At 34.6% G+C, this 21,402-nt stretch overlaps 2 protein-coding genes and 1 long non-coding RNA gene across 3 annotated transcripts in view; 2 read left to right on the forward strand and 1 right to left on the reverse strand.

Annotated features, from left to right (window-relative positions):
* The first annotated feature begins 211 nt into the window (after nt 1–211).
* LOC136807100 (peptidyl-prolyl cis-trans isomerase-like 3) lies at nt 212–15,476 on the forward strand. Its single transcript, XM_067063666.1, has 7 exons — nt 212–367; nt 612–686; nt 1,281–1,333; nt 11,942–11,982; nt 12,761–12,828; nt 14,392–14,510; nt 15,246–15,476. The coding sequence occupies exons 1-7, from the start codon at nt 365–367 to the stop codon at nt 15,370–15,372; spliced, it is 486 nt and encodes a 161-aa protein (XP_066919767.1). The 5' UTR covers nt 212–364; the 3' UTR covers nt 15,373–15,476.
* Nucleotides 2,045–4,651, forward strand: LOC136807101 (uncharacterized). Its single transcript, XR_010846645.1, has 3 exons — nt 2,045–2,439; nt 3,659–3,798; nt 4,393–4,651. It is a non-coding gene; the product is annotated as an uncharacterized lncRNA (long non-coding RNA).
* Nucleotides 15,477–16,771: 1,295 nt separating the features above from the next.
* LOC136807110 (uncharacterized) overlaps nt 16,772–21,402 on the reverse strand; it is a 49,470-nt gene continuing 44,839 nt past the window's right edge. The window contains exons 9-14 of the mRNA XM_067063680.1: nt 20,391–20,537; nt 20,047–20,151; nt 19,307–19,487; nt 18,686–18,746; nt 17,698–17,761; nt 16,772–17,448 (exon numbers count right to left, since the gene is read on the reverse strand). Coding sequence (XP_066919781.1) covers nt 17,418–17,448; nt 17,698–17,761; nt 18,686–18,746; nt 19,307–19,487; nt 20,047–20,151; nt 20,391–20,537 — 589 coding nt within the window. The 3' untranslated portion in view covers nt 16,772–17,417. The remainder of the gene's footprint in view (nt 17,449–17,697; nt 17,762–18,685; nt 18,747–19,306; nt 19,488–20,046; nt 20,152–20,390; nt 20,538–21,402) is intronic.

Below are 21,402 nucleotides of genomic sequence, written 5' to 3' on the forward strand. Positions count from 1 at the left end.
TTCTCTCGAAGATCTGGAAATATGGAGACGATTTCAAAGGCCTTTTATTTTGAAAGATATATGGGAATATTTTTAGGAGCATATTTAATTTTGACTTGCTGTTCTTGGCAAAGTCTTCTTAACCAAAAAAAGGATTTTCTGAAATGGCTCAAGCACATCTTGATCCGTTCGTCCATATAACTCCTTTTTATTTTCTTGTTTTTTTTTTCAGGAGAAAAAAAAACATAGAAGAATATTTTGTAAAATAAGAAAAAACAACTTGAAGAAAATTCGATTGAGGCTTGGAGAGATTTTAATAGTTTTCATTAACGAAGAAATGAAGGGATAAATATTTTCAGTACTTTGGCTTGAAATTTTTTACACCATGGTACGTATATCGCTTTCATTCCTCCCCTAAACCTCTACACAAACAACCTAAAATCAAGAATTTGTCGAGCTACTTAAAAGGTCTGGGACTGAACTTAATTCAAAACAACTCATTAGAAGTTTTTCGTCGCGCCTTTGTCTGTTGGATTTTAGTTTATTTCCTAAAGTAGATTCTAAGATTTTAACATTGTCCTGAATTAAAAAAATGAAGAAGATATCCAATAAACTTTATGTCTCTCTTTTAGGCGGTGACCATCACAACGGACTATGGGGATATGAAAATCGAATTATTTTGTGAGGATACTCCAAAAACATGTGAAGTATGTAATCTCAAATTTTATGGAATTTTTAACTGATCCATTTTATTTTATCTTGAAAAGTTTGAAATCAGTTTATTAATTGTATCAAAGTTATTCGCTTTTAAGTCTGCACTAATTCTTGTTTTACTTGCCATTCTCCAACCGGTGCAAATCTAACCAATAGACCTTATCGGAGTTTTAAATTTTTCTAAAAAGGCAATGCATTGTGGGGTTGTTTCGGGAGTATTACAACAGAAATTTCTTAGGAATTCCTCGAGGGAATTCCATTGTTATACTCCCGAAACAATCCCACAATGCGTCGCTTTATTAGAAAAATCAAAAACTCCGATAAGGTCTATTGTATACCGCTGTTGAAAAGATGATGCGATATTTTAATTTTCAAAAGAAATTTTTCCCTAGAAATTATAGTGCTCTGAATTATCTTTTCAACGGTATACTCAATAATAACAATGAAGCATTCGTTGAAATGTGGCGAACAAAACAAAGGATTAGTTTGCACTTGAAGCAAATGGATATTTAAATTGTATTATGTTTGAAAAAAAATCATGAATGAATGAATTTTGGGTGAGAGTCAAATTACTCTTTTATTTTCAGAACTTTTTGGCGTTATGTGCAAGTGGATATTATAATGGTTGCTCCTTTCACAGGTAGGCGCTCTTTCATCTCTTGTGTTTTCAAGGGAGCGTGTAAATCTCAGAATCCCTACTGATCGACATGGATGGTAATTTCCCTGGATCTCCTTCCTCTCGGCACTTATTACACAGATCACGCGCTTTTTTTATAATAATACTTTATAAGAATGTCCATGATGAAAATGGCCAAAAAAATTAAGAATAATACTAAGAATATCACCATCATGGAATTTTGCTACTCAAGCTAAGAATGTCATTTTTAGAGCATTTTCAATTATAAATTGTCAATTATCCCAAAGTAAGGCTCGCTCCTTTCACAAAAATGCCATTTTATGCTTGAGACGTATGTACTAAATGTTGAATCTAGTCTGAATTAGGATCCTAACTTAAGAATAAGAATGCTGTAAGAATATTTTAGGATGATTTTCCCAAAAAAGTTAAGAATATCCATGATGAAATGGATGAATATCCATGATGAAATGGATATACACCATTCTTATATAAAAAAAGCGTGTAATTAAAAATTAAGTACGCGTCTAGGTTTCTGATCATTATCCAACATAGAGATCTAATTTGACAGTCAACATTCGTTTTTTGATTAATGTTGTCAAGAAAAGGTCCTGCGGAGAAGTGTGTCTCTTGAGTGTGTAATTGAATCAAACCAAAGAGATAGAAAATAGAGGAGGTTGCACGCAACTGTTTTAAAGCCGGGCGACTCTTGTTTTCTATTCAATTTCCTTTGTTTTGCAACAAAGAAAAATCGCCTTTGACGCGAGCTGAGTTATGCCGCCAATCGAGAAGGAAGCAAACATGGCGGGTCGAAGCGGTGATTTTTCTGCTGTTATTTTTGTTATGTCTATTTGAGTTATGACTAAAACAACGTCTACAGCAAGTACTACATTGTTTAAAACATCTCAAATGCTTTTGGATATATTTATTTCAACCAATCAAATGATTTGTTTACGTTTTGACCAAGGATACAGTGAAATTATCATCGAAGAAAGATGGCCTGTCTTGTTGAGTAGCTAACAGCACCTACTGATGGAAATCACTCGAAATCGAAAAGATGGACATTTTTTCTCAAATAGGGAATAATTTTCCTTGGTAGAGGATGCCTTGAGGTATGTATATCTGAAGTTTCTAGTGTGGTCTGGCTCTTTTCACTGTGGTCTGGCTCTTTGAGTTCAGCCCATTTTTCATGTCTTCAACTCGACTGACTAGGTTCAGGTTCTTGTTGTCTTTCACTCTGGCAGTGAATTTCGAAAAGTTTGCTTCTTGATTTGTTTTTTTTATTACTGAAGGAAGAGATGGAAGTCTTCTTCTTCTTGAAAGAATTTGAATTTCATCGAACAAACCTACCCTTTGGTTTGGCTTAGTAAAAACGTAGTGTAGATTATTATGCGACCGGTGCATAATAAGCCAATTCATCATAAAAAGTAAGACCGTAGAAAACTTAAAGAGGCAACTTCTTTTGATGCTTTCAATGCTTTGAGAGTTGATGTTATATTAATGATTCTGTTAATTTTCATCCTGAGAAAATCTGTGAAAAGTGTAGAGTTGTTTGTACGAAGTTTGAATCAGCGTTGAAAGGCACCCAGAAGCACCCAAGCTGAAAAAGTAGGAAGAAATAGAAAGTCAAGCATAACTCAACTCAGCGTGTTAAAGCAACACCAGGTATTGATACTGGTGGTTTCGCAAATTTTGTTGATGGAGAGAAAATTTCACGATATTAAAGAGACCGTGTGGCTTGTCTAATTATTGATGCTGAAGACTTTATATTTTGTTATTGGGTGAAATAAATGAGGAAATCTGTAAGTTGGAAAGGCAATGTTATGAGGAGGGCCAACAAGCAAGACAATCGGCCTCACGTGTTTTAGCTTTTATTGTACTACTTACGAGGTATCTACACTGGATTTACTTTTGTTTTTGTTTTTTCCCTACTACTGCATCTGCTTCAAGTGATGAATTATATTTCCTGTAGTCTGGGAGCTGTTAAAGTGTTGGAATTATATTGAGTTTGAAGGTCAGGTGTTTGGTATCTGATGGAGCATTGTACAAACCGTTCATTTTAGAAACTCAAAGAATAAGGAAGATAAAGTCCATTTCTTCAGTATTAATCTGATGTGCTTTGGATAGAAAGCTCTATTTCATTTGTGAGTACAAAACAATTTTGAAAACTCTCAAATGAGAGTCAAATGAGAATCAATGGTTTGTCTATTATTTCCAGAGGATATATACCTTCGATATTATTAATGATGATTTGTTTGAAATAGTATTATCACTACCAGGTGTTGAAATTCAAAAAAATGATTGAAATTGTAAGGTCTCCTTTCCTTTTAGCTGGACAAACACTCGATCAGTTGGATCCGTGTGGTACAACTCTGGGAGTTCGAGAATACCATAATCTCAGGGCTTTACATGATCAAATTAAGATGAGAACACATCAACTAAATAGGATGACATTTAAACTTGCAGCTCAGGTAACTTCCATATTAACTCAAAAATTTTGCTTATGTTACTAAGCATACAATTATACAACAGTTATCATTTTTTATATTTTTCCTTCTTATTTTTGACCATGCTAGGTGAAGTCTGAGAATTAGGTCTGTCTGAAATAAAATGGCTTTTTATGACAATAAAAATCCTGGCTTTTTATGACAATAAAAATCCCATGATATGATGTATTCAGTTGTTGTCCATGACATTGAAATAATTTATTCTATAGCTACAAGTCTGCTTGTTCTTAGTCTGATTTTAGTTTGATGACTAGCTTGATATAAACAGAAATTTTAAATAATTTTTCTAGACAGTACATAAAAACAAAAGACAAACGTTTCGTCATTTTTATCCTATATTCTTCAATGGGATTAGTTTTTGTAGGTATTCTCACCACCTGCTAGTTCCCTTTAAGGGGAGGGTTAGGTGTTACTATTATCCAGATAATTCTACTCCATATTATACAATATGTGAAATGAAATCTCATGATTTTAAAGGAGCATTTTTTATTTGATAAGAGATAATGTTGACAGTTTACTTGTGTGTTGTGACCAAATTATAAATTTTTATCATTTTAGTGGCTGACGAATACATTTTTGAAAGGTGGGAAAACAGAGGCACTTTCCACACCTGGCTTGCTAAAGAGGAAAGAAAAAAGGAGACTGTACCTGGCTATTCAAACTGTTGAAGGGCTGCACTCAAGTGAGTTACGGCATGTCCAAGGTAAAAGTGAACCAGTTCCACTCACTTTCAAAATGTCAAACATAGCTGGAAAGAAGCGCCATATGATGTAGATCAACGTGATGGGTGTTAGAAAAATTCAACTTGAGGCTATAAGTAGTTATAGCCCAAAAACCTGTATTATGACGTCATAGACATTACGTAACATTACGTCACGAAACTTAAAATTTAAAAAACTCATAAACTATTAATGATATCAATATGAAATTTTGACAGAACAAATATATCGTAATTCTCTAGAAGCAAAATTTTCAAAATCTCCTGAAAAATGATGACGTCAGCATTTTTAAGTCATTTTCGATTTTTGGCTATAAAAAATGACGTCATCATTTTTTTCAAAAGATTTTTAACTTAGAAATTTTCATACATCAATATTTATTTGTGGTCAAAATTTGACGTTTATATGACTTTTAGTTCACGAGATATTCAAATTTTTAGTTTTATGACGTAATGTTATGTAATGTTTATGACGTCATAATACAGGTTTTTGGGCTATAACTTCGTATAGCCTCAACTTAAATTTTTCTAACACCCATCACGTTGATCTACATCATATGGCGCTTCTTTCCAGCTATGTTTGACATTTTGAAAGTGAGTGGAACTGGTCCACTTTTTCTTTGGACATGCCGTAACTCACTTGAGCAAACTACAGGTTTGTAATGATTTTGCATTCAAAGTTTTTTTAGTTTGAAATAGTACAATGTTAATTTTTAAGCAATCAATGTTTCTGTGAGTGCTCCTGGCTTTGCATGTTCTGGAGTTTTTTTTTTCAAAATAGAAAACCAACACTTTCTCCGTCTTTTAATCTTTAATTCAGACTTTTTTCACTTTTCATCTTTAGTCAAGACATTCACTTCATTGATGCAAGAGCTGCTTGTCGAATATCCTGGATTTTACACTTTGGGTGGTCGTCTTAGTCAGCCAACCTCAACCCCAACTTATGGTCGTTCTGATTTTTCTATTGTTAAATTATTGTTATTCAATTGTTTTGTTAGATTTTAGCTGGATTTGATTTGGATTTCCAAATGTTTTTTGTGAAGTTTCAAACAAAAATTAATTAATCAGAAAAAGTAAATACACATACATACAGACAGAAAGGATACCTCTTACCTTCACACTTGTGACAGTCTGTGACATGAGATGAAAAATTTGAAGTTTATAATCTCTTAAAGTTTTTGATCATCTTATATCTGCATATCTTCTCTTTTCTCTCCAAACCAGTCCAAACTGATCTAAAATTATCAATCTCAATACATTTGTTAGTAGATATTTATCTTTTGATGATAGTTTATTATATGATTAAAATATATTATGATTTTTGTAGAAAAATATACATTTTTTAGCTCATAAAAAAGCTAAAATGGACAACTGGTGCTAGATTTCTCCCTATACTTAGCTTACCTTATTTGCAGCTATATAGACTCTCATTGAAGTAAACCTTTCTTTAGAACGTGAGAAAGTGAACAGTATATTTCAAGAGAGCTAATATCTAAGAATAAATTTCCAAAAGACTCGAGCTGTCAAAGAAAACAGTAGCCATTTTTTTGATTTGTCTCTCTGCTCGTTCTACTTTCGTTTTCAAACACCTTTTTACGGCGTCGATAGTATCTTTTTGAATGAAACACCGATTGTCTCAATTTAGTCGGTTCCGTAAACTTTTCCCTCTTTTTTTCTTCCCTCATTAATTATTCATGATCATAACTAACATAGTATAATAGAAAGAGAAACGTGCAACCTCCTCTATTTTCTGGCATACCGGATAAGTGGGATGGGGGAACCTGGGAACCTAAAGTGGGAACCTAAATGAACACCTGAAAAGTGGGATGGGGGAACCTAAGTGGGAACCTAAATGAACACCGGAAAAGTGGGATGGGGGAACCTAAGTGGGAACCTAAGTTGTTTAATTATTAATAGAATTGAAATATTTTTCTTTAAAAACAAATACATAAGCGAAAAATAAGACTTGCTCGATAGCAAGTCTTATCGTAGTTTAAGAAGAATTCCTTTATGTTTAAATAAATAGGTCTATTGAAAATGGCGATTTGTGTTTACTTTTCAAATTTTGAAAATTTTGAAAAGATGTGCCCATATTTTTACCTGAAAAGTGGGATGGGGGAACCCGGGAACCTAAAGTGGGAACCTAATTTGTTATTATTATTATTTTTCTTTAAAACAAATACATAAAGATAAGAAAGATATTATATGCAAGGAAAGAAAAAACCTTTTATCATAATAAGAACACCAGTTATTTACTTTTTACATTACGGTTCGCAAACAATAATGTTGAAAATAAAACAAAGGGAATTTATTTATTCAATTAGCTCAAAAAAGCATGTTTATTTATCAGCAGTTTTATAGTGCATCTTTTTGAAAGGTTCTTTTTAGTAAATTGACTTAATTGACTTTAAACTTTAAACTTTAAACCGTCATATCTTCAAATCTAGAAGGAATTAGAAGTTCGTTCATAGCTCGATGGATAACTTAGAGCCTCTTCTTTCTTTTGCACGGATCTAATTTGCTTGAATACAGAATCTAGTAAAACATTATTTACGATCTAGTTTTTGCAATACACATTGTTTTTTATTAGCAGCTCCAATTTTCGGGTCAGGGCTGGGGTCGCTTAGCATTTAACGGATTCTAGCTCGTTTTTCTTTCTGTACCAACCAAACAGTACAGCGTGTGAATACACTTCATTAATTAAAAATGTTTGATAGTAAAATAGAACATATTGCACGGCTTGCCACGTTTCAATACACATAAGCATAGATCCACGGGGGGGGGCACTCAAGGTAAACAACCTACCGTACGTGCGGCCCTTTTTTCCAAGCTTCCCAAAGTACACTGTAAGGGTGGAGATGAGCAAAAATGAGAATAAGTGCACTCTAAGGGTTTAAAATTTGGTCAAAGCCAGTCCGGCTTTTAGAATTTCATCCGAACAAGTGTCATGTTTTAACACTGGGTAAATTTTGGAACATCAAATATGTCCATCCCTATCAGGATCTGTTCTAGAACATGTTGACCAAGAAAAAGATCTAGGAGTGATAATCGATAGTGACCTGACCTTTGAAGCCCATATATTCAGTAAAATCAAGAAAGCTAACTCTATCGTTGGCTTGATTAGCAGGAGCTTCGAATTTCTCTCACCAGATATGTTTCGAACGCTTTTCATTGCATTTGTCCGACCCCATTTGGAATATGCACATGTAGTATGGTCTCCAAGGCTAATAAAACATATCAATGCAATCGAGGGCGTCCAACGAAGAGCTACAAGGCTAGTTAGTTGCTATAGAAACTACTCATACGAAGATCGGCTACGACTCATCAATGTACCTAGCCTAAAGACCAGGCGGCAAGTTGGTGATATGGTGGAAGTTTTCAAGAACCTCCACATTTATGACGAGTCTATAAGATCAGAGAAATTTACTCCTCGAACACGACCACGACGTCAGCATGATTACGAGCTTCAAAGGAACTTTGCTAATGACGGTATGAGAGGCTACCAAAGCAACTCTCTTTTTTACAGAATTGTGACACCTTGGAATGATCTAGAAGAAGATATTGTTGAAGCACCATCCTTACAAGTCTCCAAAGAGCGTTTGATAAAAGAAAGGGAGAAAAAACTTTATAAAATGTAAAATCAAAAGTTCTGTTTCATAGGAGGTCAATAGACGTGCGAAATATATTGCTATAAAAAAAAAAAATAAAAAAAATAAAAAATTAGGTTCCCACTTTAGGTTCCCCCATCCCACTTTTCCGGTGTTCATTTAGGTTCCCCCAGGTTCCCCATCCCACTTTTCCGGTTTTCATTTAGGTTCCCACTTAGGTTCCCCCATCCCACTTTTCAGGTGTTCATTTAGGTTCCCACTTAGGTTCCCCCATCCCACTTTTCAGGTGTTCATTTAGGTTCCCACTTAGGTTTCCCCCATCCCACTTTTCAGGTGTTCATTTAGGTTCCCACTTAGGTTCCCCCATCCCACTTTTCAGGTGTTCATTTAGGTTCCCACTTAGGTTCCCCCATCCCACTTTTCATGTGTTCATTTAGGTTCCTACTTTAGGTTCCCAGGTTCCCCCATCCCACTTATCCGGTATGCCCTATTTTCTATCTCTTTGATCAAACAAAGTGAAACATGAGACTGTATTTTGTTTGAAGTCTTTCGGTGGTATTTGCATGCTCTTTGAATTAAGAAGCTACAACGAAACTGAAACGAGACAAGGCCTTTGGAAGAGTTTTTCTTTCTCTTAATACATTGAGTCTTACAAACTCAAAACCATTTGAAAATGAGCAACGAAGACTCGGATCGGAGAATCGAAGGTTCAGGAGCTCATACAACTTCTGAACAGACAGATTTGCTGAAGAGAATTCAACAGTTAGAAAGAAAACATAAAGAGTTGGAAAAAAGGCTAGAACATCTACCTTGGTTGGAGAGATTTCTCAATTATTTGAATTGGTTCAAATTTTGGCAGCCTCGTAATGGAATGATCAGCATGGAAATGAGGCTGAAAGAAGGCGTTCAAAGGTTCATCGAGTTTCAACATTACGACAACAAGAAACGAATCTATGACAATTATGCGGAATATTATGAAGATATTTCAAGTCGGATGATGTCGAATAAATATTACTATTCCGGGATCTATTGGTTCAAAAAAGAGGCATTTAATACAAAACAGAAAAACGCTGAAATTGAAAGTGAGTGGCTTGAAAAAAGACAAATGAATGGAGTGTTTCTTGGGAAATTATTTTGGAAGATAATAAACTTGATTGAGGATCACAAGATATATGTACTGTTGCACCCGACGGACAGAAGAAAATACCTTGAATTAAAGCGAGTTGAAAACATCCATAATCAACAAGGAGATGAGAAACACTTGTGGAAGCTCGATTGTGTGAACGAGGAATATTGCATTGAAAGTGGACACGATGTCCAACAGAAATATACGAGAATAATGTACTGCACGTGGAAGTTTCGATGGTTTAGTCAGCAAGGTGTATCGTTGATTTTGTTGGCGTTTATCTTCCTCTTCCTCTTCGTCGTTTACATTTACGGTCATTAATTATTTCTTAAACTTCAGTTAGCAAAAGAAAATTTGTCCTTTAAATTTCTATTATTTAGATAATTTTAAGACGAATTGTTTCCTTTGTTTCCTACATAACAGTCTTAATTTTAAAAATACAAATTCATGACACTAAGTCAATTTTTTTCAATTTTGTCGTCCAGGATCCTGACCAGTGGAGTATTTTTATTATTTGCACATTCCGAATGAACCCATTCGCCAATTTTGGGGGAATTTGTTTTGGCGATTTAATAAAATTTTTAAATTTAGCGAGAATTAATTTTGGCGAACGATCCATTTTTTATTTTTAGTATTTAAGCTTAAAAAGGATGGAAAAAGGGGTTTTTAGGATAAATAGAGACTATGTGAAAGAAATTTAATTTTGGCGGGAAGAAATTTTGGCGAATTTTTGAGGCAGTTCGCCAAATTTGCCGAAATTTCTTTCCGCCGTAATAATGATGATAATTCAATCAAAAACGAAAGAACTTGATCAATTGTCGCTGTTTACACTACTAAAAAGTGACTGTCTTTTAGTTTAGTACGTCATACAGGCAAAAGACCTATGCGGACAAGAGCATTTGATACCAATAAGAAGGAAACTTGATACCATACTTCGATTTTCCAGTGATTTAAATTCTTAAGAGAAGTCGAGAGAGCCAAAATTCGAAAACGAAACAAGACTCTACTAGACACAACTTCGTTTTTGGAGTATATGTAAATCCAATTCTGCATTGACAATTCTTAAACGATCCAGAAAAATGAGCAACAACAATTTTGATCGAAGAATTGAGGGGCGTGTTGCACTCAAAGAAGCAAATACAACTGAACACTTACGCAAAGATGTTGATGGTTTACAAAAAAAGATTATTTTGCTGGGGAGAAAACATAAAGAGTTGGAAAAAAGGCTAGAACAGCTACCTTGGTTGGAGAGATTTCTCAATTATTTAAATGGGTTCAAATTTTGGCAGCCTCGTAATGGAATGGTCACCATGGAAATGAGGCTGAAAGAAGGCGTTCAAAGGTTCATCGAGTTTCAACATTACGACAACAAGAAACGAATCTACGACAATTATGCGGAATATTACAAAGATATTTCAAGTCGGATGTTACTCAATAAGGAATACCAATCAGGATTCTACTGGTTTTTTAAGGAGGAATTCGATACAACAAAACAAAATGCTGAAATTACCACTGAGTACGAGAAATGTGACATGAATGAGTCATTTTTCGGGAAAATCCACTGGAAGCTGATCAACCTTTTCGAAGATCACGTGTCTTGTATTGTACTGCATTCTTCTGATGAAACAAAGTTTCTGGAATATGCGCGTGTTAAGAACAGAAACTTCGGACGTCGCGAAGAACATATTTGGAAAATTGATGGGTTGACAAAAGATTTTTATCTGGAACATCAGAACACTGACGAAAAGAAGTACACTAGAATAAGTTATAGTAAATGGAAGTTTCGATTGTTTAGTCAGCAAGGTGTATCGTTGATTTTGTTGGCGTTTATCTTCCTCTTCGTCGTTTACTTTTTGAGAAGAATGTGGGGCTTTTTCTTTTGGTGAAAATAATCCGTTTGGCGTCCACTCAGATAGTGGTTATGATTGCTAACTCACACGAGTTTTCTTGTTTCAATTGGAAATAAAAATTTATATGACGCAACTTTTTTTTGAATAAATTTGTAACATGAAGAAATTATCTTCTTATTTTCTGGAAATAAATTTATATGATAAAGACAAAGAAAAAAATGAAGGCCCTTGAATCAAAAGTTTCGAAGGGGAAGAAGTAATTCTTTGGGATTCGAAATGAAGAAACTTTTACTCCATTCCAAATGTGCTTAGAAAACTATTCATACATAAGAAGTAGTCTCACGTTGTGTAGTTTTCACGGTGCTAAAAAGGGTGGTACAAACTAGCACGGGGTCCACTTGAAGCTTTTTGATAGATACAGTCCGCCAGATTTTCGTTGTTTTTGCTAGATAAAAAAAATAATGAAGCAATGTTTTTATTTGAAAATAGGGGATTCAAAACCTGTTATTGATGTTTATTTCTCATTCTTAATTATATTTTTCAACTTCAAGTAGCTTTTTTGTTATTTGGATTTTAAACATTTTTTTAAAAATGGCAACCTCGTCAAATGCTTCTATAGTCTACTTCACTGGACTCAGCGTCATCAAAAATTATCTAAAAGCAAGTTCAGCCAGAAGTTGGCTCTAGTCTAGGTACAAATCTGCTTTTCATCCACGAATCCACCTCAAAAACTGTCAACACTGGCAAAATTGTTGTTTGATACCTTAACAAGTATTAAGATTTTCCATTCATTTTTTGTTTTCAGAAACATTAAAGGCTTCATGGTCCAGACAGGTGATCCTTCAGGTTTGTTGTTGTTGCTAATCACCACTTGTAATACGTAGTAATGTTGTTAAGAGAGTAACTAAATCCAAAGCTGCAAGGTTCGAGAACATTTTTGAAGAGCCTTTGAATTTTTAGGATAGATTTAAAGTACTCAATTTATTAAAATGTTACTGCCTGCCAACCAACATTTTCGAAATTTGAATTTTATAACCATTCTCGCCCTACAATTAAAAAAGTTACGAGGTTTGCATGCTCATAATCTCATACATCGTGTATTTTTGATGAGCTCTTTTGTCCATTGGTGAAATCTTATTGCCTCGTTTAGGTGTTAGAAATTGAATCAAATGAGATTCATTGTTACTGACATAGGTGTAGGAAAATATTTGGACTAAAAAAGGCCTGTAAACTCATGTAAACCTTTCAATCTTTCATCAAACACAAAATGATCAATGCTTTCTTCAAAGTGGACTCTATTGCTTGATACTTTCCTCCAAAGTTTACCAGCAAATTTTTGTCTAACAGTTGAGTCTGAAATCGCATGTGTTTATAAAGAACTTTCCATTTTCTGACTAAGTTTTATTTAATTTCGCCTAATTTCGTATATTAGAAGGCTAGAAATATCTACAATTCCGATAGTTAGAATGTTCAGAGTAAACTTGAGTTCTAATAAAAAGTTTTATTTCGACGGACGAGCCTCCGAATTTCTTTTGATACATTTAATTAAAAAAATCCAAAGACTTCAACGACCAATTACCGACAAATTCTACTCCTGTTTTTCCTCATACCTCCATGTTTTCAGGATCAGGCAAAGGTGGAAAGAGCATTTGGGGAGGAAAATTTGAAGATGAAATTGTGCCTCATTTAAAGGTAAACATTATTTGGTTTACATATACACCGTTTTTTATATCAATTTCATTTTGTTGCTTACAGCACCTAACCCCGAGAATGTAGGTGAAATTTGAATCAAACCTGAAAGATGTAGATTTGCATTTAAAAAAACATTTAATGTTTTCAACGAAACTTTGAACACTGAATTATTTTAAAATTTCTACTAAAGTCCCAATGGAAATAGAAATTCTATTGTTCAAAAGCTAAGCAAATTTTCTGATTGTGCTTGGGTGCCAGCGGGTCTGTGACTCGTCGTAAAAGCTCAAAATGTCAACATCAATCATCTCTCGTTACATTTACATAATTTGACAAACTTTTTTATGTCGGGTTATGAAGACCCTAAAATTGAAGGTCAGCTAAGGGGCCGTCCACATAGTACGTACGCACTAAGGGGGGAGTCTTCTCAAAAGCGTATGCTTGCGTACGGGGGGAGGGGAGGGGTCAAAGGGAAATGTACGTACGCAGAGAAAATTTTTTCATTTGCTTGTTTTTTACGCTTCTTATACGCATCAAGGAAAAGAAAAAGTTTCTTAATAAACATTGAGTTTCATGTATGAGATAAAGGTCCGAACCAAACGATTTGAATTCGAAATTTTCTTCAACCGAGGGGGGTGTGGATGAAAGTACGTACTTACCAGGGGGTATAACCATTTGCGTACGCTTGCGTACAGGGGGGAGGGGGTATCCGATTTTCGACATTTTAGTGCGTACGTACTATGTGGACGGCCCCTAACCCCAAAAAGTAGGTCGAACATTTTCGTCAAAATATCTAACTTAGAACAATAAATTTTGAAATGGACTATTTTTTGCCCATTTCCTTTGTTCATTAATAGTAAGAAAATGCCCTATCATCACAACTTAGTTCCAATAGATTGCGATTCAGAGAGGATTTATTTTAGAAATGTCTCATATCTAAAAATTAATTTAAGCTCAAATTGATGAGTAATATGTAACAGTATTCTCTGAAACAACTTTCTATGAAGTTGAACTATCGTTAGGGCTACAATGTTAAAAGATGAGAAACCTACATTCTCGAGGTTTACTACATTCTCGGGGCCAGGTGCTGTATGTTTCTTTTCTTCTCAACCTAAAATATTTTTTGTTAGTATGTAGAAAGGAGGCGCCCCTCTATGCTCTCCAAAAAGCAGAGCGCGGCGCTACAAAGGGAGAAGACTTATTTCTTTCTTTTGTTTAAAAATATTGTGCAAGCAAATAGTAGGATGTCCTTCAAGTGCATAGATCAGCAGGATACTTTAACTTGGTTTAATATCGACATCACTCTTCTAATCCAGACACCCTTCTTTAGAGATAGGAATAGTAGAAAGGTCGAAATCGCTTATGTAAACTATATTTCTTTGCTTAGCGACCAGAGAGGAAAATAATATTTTGTCTTATCAGTGATTCTGCCCTTACTATTATTCCTATCTCTAAAACTAGGTGTCAGGGTACTAAAAAAGCTTTTATTGCAAAAAGAACGTCCAGCTAACGTTGATTGAACGTTATTTGTCAGCTGTTGTAATTCAAATAATCCTTTGATTCTAGCACAACGCACGTGGCATCCTTTCGATGGCAAACAGTGGTCCAAACACCAATGCAAGTCAGTTTTTTTTTACGTATGCCAAGCAACCGCACCTTGATATGAAGTATACTATCTTTGGCAAGTAAGAACCAACTATATCCTTAGTCCTAAAGAAAACTTTTTCCATATTGAAATATTTTAAAAGTATTATCGTCACTCGTATTAACCACACCTCTTCTCACAGACCCGCTAGGATTTTTTTAGCCAGTGGGAGTAAAAACAACGGACCAAAAATCGATGGGGATTGATATTCCTATTTTTTTATGGCTCGGGATTTGAAATCCATTGTTTTCGAGCCAGAAATTTCAGTGGGGGTAGAAAAAATAGCACAATATTTTGTACTCAGGATTTGCTTATCTAATTATTTTTAGCGGGGACAAAAATTAGAGAATAATTTTCCACTGAGCGATATTTTGGCCAATATTTTCAGTGGAAAGGGGTCCCAGTGGGTCTGCGAGAAGGGGGTATCGTCAACGAGAAATTCAATCCTTACCACAGAGCTATTTAAATCAAAACTCAATGAATCAGAAAGTAAAATCTTTCAAAAACCAATGTAAGATCAAAATGAGAAAAAGGAATTCCTTTCGTTGTAGAGTAGTTGAAAGTGAAATGAATGGTCTTACAGGTCTTACAGCTTTCTTGGAACCTAAAATCTAGGCTACCCTTCCTGATGACATTAAAGAACTTAAAAACTACTGGGACTTAGTTCTCTATGTATTCTTTTCAAGGGTTAAAAAGTTAATCGAGTGAAAAATTTAATGATGTATATCCAAGATGTCGAAGAAGTTAATTCAGATCTTATTTCCTTTCTTTCCAGAGTGATCGATGGTTTTGACGTTTTGGACGATTTGGAGAAATTGCCGGTAAACGAAAAGAACTTTCGTCCTCATGATAAAGTTTACATCAATAATGTCAACATTCATGCAAATCCACTGGCTGATTGATTGTACTCAACGCTGGTTTGGGTTTATAAAAGGATATTTTTAACTGTAAAATCATTTAGGCCCTTTTTATTTATACAGAAACAACAGAAACCCTGTCATTTAAATTCCTTTTTTCTGATCCTTCTAATGCCAAAAATACCAATTATATATATTTTAAGAGTACATAATTGCTGACAACCAAGGAACGATGTCAGTCTGCACTGTAAAGTCTATTTTTTTCAACCAAAAAACCCAAAAAAATAGCTCGTTAAAGTAATACATCGTTGAAAATTTCATCTTAGATGGATGATTCTAATACTTCGAAATCTTTGAAAATTTTTGAAACTAAAAAAAAAGAGGATTTTTTTCTAATTGACCAGAAATTTTGAAAAAAAAAGGCCAATCTTTAGTCTACTTTGAAGGGCTTTTTATCGAAAAAAGATATAAAAAATCTGAAACATAATTGAAATCAGCGAAGATCACACTTTAAAAAAAGTATAAATTCATAATTTTTAGTCAAGTAGAAAAATCTTCACTTTCTTTCGTCTTCATTTTTCACCTTTATTTCCGATTTGTAAAATTGAATTGGAATTTCCATGGGACCTCAAAATATTCCTCCTGAAGGTTTTCCTTTCAAAATACACATTTCTTTATAAGAACAAACCAGAAGGTTATTTAGCTTAAAACTCAAAAAGTTAGGAACATCCGAAGCCTTCAAAAATGTTAGGTGTTTTTTTCAAAATTCAAAATATTCCTCCTGAAGGTTTTCGTTTCAAAATACACGTTTCTTTATAAGAACAAACCAGAAGGTTATTTAGCTTAAAACTCAAAAAGTTAGGAACATCCGAAGCCTTCAAAAATGTTAGGTGTTTTTTATGTAAAAACGTAATACAAGAAAATAAGTCTAGATTTGTTGCTTTTGCCTTCTATTCGGCCGCGTCTATCTTTTCAGCAATGTAACCAAAAATATTAAATATAAAAAGTGTTATCTAAAAATTAAATAAAATAAAATTCATACTTGTAATAAAATGTACTTCTTAGCTCTAACACAACAAATTTGGCGTAAAAATGTATTCAGGGCACATGTTATCGCACCAAATAAATTTTAGATGAGACTCGTTTACACATCCCTGGCATTTTGCATACCATAATTCAAATTTATCATTCTAGGTGGGGGGTACTTAGGCAAATGGGGGGTACTTAGGCAAATGGAGGGTACCTTTTTTGAATTTCTAAAGTCCCGCTAAAGGTCGGAAAAATCAGAAAATCAAATTTCAGTCCCACTAAGGGTCGGAAAAATGAGAAAATTTCAACTTTCTACCCCCTGAAAAATCGAAAATTGGTCAAATTTGTCCCGCTAAAGCTCGCAAAATTCCCAAAATTTTCCTTTGTTTTATCCTTTTTAGTCCCGGTAAGGATCCAAAAGTTATAAAGGGATAGTTTTGAAAGTTTTCCTTTTTTAAATATTTTTCACTCGAAAGAATTTTGGACACGGGATTGAGGGGAAACGATCCTGTGTACGGAAGACTAAACAAAATAAAAGAAAGACAATCAAACTCAAAAAGCTTCCCGTTGCAATCAATTATGACATGGCAAACGAGAGAGGGATGTGTAAACGCACCCAATGTTTTTAGCATTCTTCACTTGATATGTTTATGACAAATTAACAAAGTCCCCGACGAAATTCATTTTGAGACATACCAGAAAGTAAAAACTGTAAAAAAATTAAAAAAACACACGAAAGAAACAAATAAACAAATAAAAAGGTATAATTACCTACAAGGGTACTTTCAATATCATATTAAGGTCTACTGATCATTGAGTTTAACTCTAAAGGGACTAGAGTTGAAAAGTATGACCAACGTGGCTTTCACACATGTTTTTTCTAGATTTCAAAAAATATGCCAGGTGAAAACAAGAAACTTGATGAAAACAAGAATAGAATCAATCCAAATGAGTCGCAAATCTCAATCCTTCGCTTCTTCTTGCCCTGTCTCGCTTTAAACTCAATGCTCCTGACTGATCATCAAATTGTTTCATAAGCAATCTCATTGGTTCCGGTCATTTCACAACTTTTTCACTCTGGCATACAGCTCCCTTAAATAAAATTCAATTCCAAAATAATGATATGAAGTCACTTTTAATGTAGCAAAATCTCAATTTGAAGTGAAGCTTTTTATATTTCTTTTGTGATTCATTGAATTCTTTCGGGCTTCCAGGAAAATTTATCTTAGCACGACATGACTTCTTTCAGAAATGTTTCACTTAGAGATATCAGTTAGTTGCACTTAGTAGGACAATCTAGAAAAAATACTGCTCGAAAAAAAACCCCGGTAATTTCGTTACCTGATAGCCTCTTTGGATTCTTTGGATTTTTTCTCCCTCAAATTCGCCCAATCAGTTAGAAGTTCTGTTAAAAAAACAAGAAATTATAGTGCATGGTATCCAATGAAAATTCAATGCATCCATCAACCTCGTTCCCTGCGTATTATCAGCTTTTGATGCTTACTGATAGCGCTAGATAATACCCTGGCATTGTCTGGTTTTCGAACGCGTAAGATTACGTAATTCAAAAACAAAACGTCAGATTTCATTTGTTCCTGGATTTTGAAGCCGTTGCATTTGTTCCTGGGTTTGAAACCAAACATAATACTGAATATATTAGTTATGACTAAAATACATAAGTTACCCCAAAAATTAGAAAATGGCAAGGAAGAAAACAATAAAAATCTTGAAAAACACCAAAAAAACAACAAAAAAAGCCGTTGCATTGCAGTTTAACTTTGTAACGTCAGATTTTTTATGACTTATTGTTTTGAGCAGTTCCAACACCAGGGTATTCTCTGGCGTCCATAAGTAACATAAATAAAGCCTGGGATACACGGGGACGAGGTTGTGCATCCATCATAAAAAAGCTGTATCAAAACTATGCCGACTCTTCTTTTTTGAAACATTTTTTTCAGCACCCAATTAAGAATTGTGTATTAAAAAGCGGATCTTTAAACTGTTGGCAAAATATTTTAAAAGGAAATAACGTAAAATTTTTTGAAAAACTAGTAAAATGAAGATGAAAACATATTCTCAATAATATCTTTCCAACGATCTTTACTTTTTCAACATAGCGTAAAAGAGTAGCGAGAAATTGTGAAAAAAGAGTCCACGTACTTTCTGGTACAAGATGGTCGGGTGGAATTTGAGAAGACAGTTGTTATTTTTTCTTAAGTTCTACTTTTTAACCCTTTCAGTATTAAGCCTACAAATGTTTTTGAAAATATTTTTGTCCAATTTCCTAAGAATTTGGTAAGAATTTACTTGCAAAAGAGCTGCAACTGACCTGTGATGCGCGCTTCGTCTGCTACATAATCTCCATCTATATAATTCTTGATTCGTAGATTCTACAAACGAGAAAAACATTGAAAGAAAAATATATTTTTGTGGCAAAGAAACTTAACTTCTCACGAAAACTGGTTGTATTCGGACGCTAAGAGAGGGAAAATGAAAACGCATGAAAACTCTACTGGTCTCATTCTTTCGTTTATACTACAGTGGAGTCTCCATAACTCGAACACTCACGGGGATACAAATTTGTTCGAGTTATGGAGTAAAGTTTTGTTAACTGAAGTCACCATACAGTCTGTTCCTGTAAAGAATCCTGCATTGTAACACGCTTGCGTAATTTGTCGTTTTTTTTAAACCACATGCAGTTAAATCCCGTGATAAACAAAGAGGAATGAATCTCTAGGGTTGGTATAGTCACTTTCGGTCGGGGTTGTGGACGGCGAAATATGTCGTTTTTTATGAAATTTGTCGTTCTTTTCGTCTATTTTTAGTAATGCAGGATTCTTTAGATAAACCCGCTCATAAAACTTTTTCAAGTTAAAGAGACATTCGACTTACAGAGGTTCGATTCATAGAGAATCTACTGTAATAAAGTTATACACTTTGCATTTCTTACCATCCACTTAAACCTGCCCTTCTCAACTTTAGTGATATATTTGGCTTTGTCGATACTGTAGCGAATTTCTGCTTGTTCTTGTGCGATGGTGTATCTGGAACTCAATTGACCAATCAGGATATTACTCAGCACCACGATTATTGTACCCATATTCAGCACGATCAAAATAATCATCGCAACTCTGTGAACAGTAAAGATAATGTTTCGAATAAGAGATGACGTTATGTTAGCAGGGATTTGATTACCTTAAGAGAAGAAAATTTGGCCAATTTTGGTGCAATTTGGCGGAATTTATTTTGACGATTTGATAAAATTCCTATATTTGGCGAGGATTAATCTTGGCGAACGACCTGCTATTTGTTGAATTTTCTAGCTGAAAATCGAGAAGAAATTGCGAAAATGGAGACTTGTGTGAAAGAAATTTAGTTTGGGCGAATGACCTATAATTTTAAATTTGGCGGGAAGGAATTTTGGTGAACTTGGTGAGTTTTTTCGGAAATTCACCAAATTCGCCAAAATTTCTTTCCACCAAAATTTCTTCCCTTAAGGTATTTTCAATTTCAGATTCTCAAGGAATTTACCTTTATTCCTATTTTTTAGAAGGGGAAACATCTTGGGAGGGGGGGGGTGTTTGAAGCTCGAAGATGCACGAAGGGTTAAACGCATACTGAACTCCAAAGGGGATTGGAATCAGATATAACATAATAATAATTCGATATACAAAACTTCTGAACACTTACTGTATCCCTTTGTTTTTATAATCGAACGTTTCGAGGTAATCGTCAGCGAAGGGATTTCCTTCAGCTATACCACGTGCTTCTTTCAACAAAATCCTCCAAAATGTCCTGAAAAGGGAAATCAAATTCATCTCTCCTCCAAATTCTGATTTCATCTACTTTAAAAAACCTAAAAGTACTTGGTAGATATCGTGTAAGGGGGCTTCAAGTATAGCTGGGTGATGAAAAAAGGAAATTTCACTAAGACAAAGCTAAAATTTTAGTTCTAGATGTCAAGTAAAAATCCGGGCAAAAGCTACCGAAACAATGAGCTAAAAAAGTACATAAATGAAAAGATCTAGACTTACATTCCTTTTTGAGGGAAGGTGGCAGATTTGATGGCCAAGAAAACACATCCAGTGAACCCGATCATCACCACCACAAAAAGTTTGGCAAACTTCACAATGTCCACTCGAATGATTTCTGCAAACGTCTTCGAATATACGCCCAGGTCCCTTTGATAGAAAATGGATAAATGTTCGTTGTAGATGGACCTACTCAATCCTCACAAAATTCATGGGGGAGGGGCAATCAAGATAAGTGCGATCCTCAAGGATAAGTTTTCAGGCTCCTAAAGTAAAATGTCACTAAGTTGTTCATCTGGTTGCTGTCGGCTGAGCCGGGAATTAAGGAGTCTATCCCCTTCCTATTTGCACTACTAGACTTTGGAGATCGAATGCTGAGGTGAAGCGCCACACCTACTCTTAGCTCCCAGTAACTTACCGCCTAAATTAGATTACCCAATTTAAGCTACTCATTCGCTGAGTTAACAGCCCGGTCGCTGTTCGAACCCTCATCGAACCCTCATCCCTTGGATTGTAAGGTGAGTGCTCTACCGACTAAGCCACTCGGTCACGAAGTTCGATGTAAGCGTTAATATGAGAGACGATGTACTGTAAAGTGTAAGGTGTAAGCAACGTGTTTTGCTCTTTAGTTAAAAAATGATTCAAAGAATACACCGTTTTTTGCTCAAATTCGGCTAAATTTTTTCTTCAATGTATCTAATTTTTGGCTGTAAAACGATAGTCTTCAATCTTCAATCCGTCAAATAAGAATGTTATCAAAAAAAAAGAAACGTGCTGACATAAAAAGATTTTTTCGGAAATCAAACCATGCTAAGTTTTGGACATAGACATAAACAGTTCTTTCTATCCTGTAAAAAACTAAACTAAATCTAATGGATCAATTTTGTGTGAAAGTCCAAAGTTCTGCACAAATGCCCATAAAAATTTCTTTTGAAGATCGGGCTCCGTCAGATCAGTCCATGATTTAATGAGGCTCGGAAAACACGAGTTAAAAAACACGAGTTAAAAAACACGA

The sequence above is a fragment of the Clytia hemisphaerica genome, unplaced genomic scaffold (genome assembly GCF_902728285.1).
Source record: "Clytia hemisphaerica strain Z4C2 unplaced genomic scaffold, Clytia hemisphaerica genome assembly, whole genome shotgun sequence".
In the NCBI taxonomy this organism is placed as follows: domain Eukaryota; kingdom Metazoa; phylum Cnidaria; class Hydrozoa; order Leptothecata; family Clytiidae; genus Clytia; species Clytia hemisphaerica.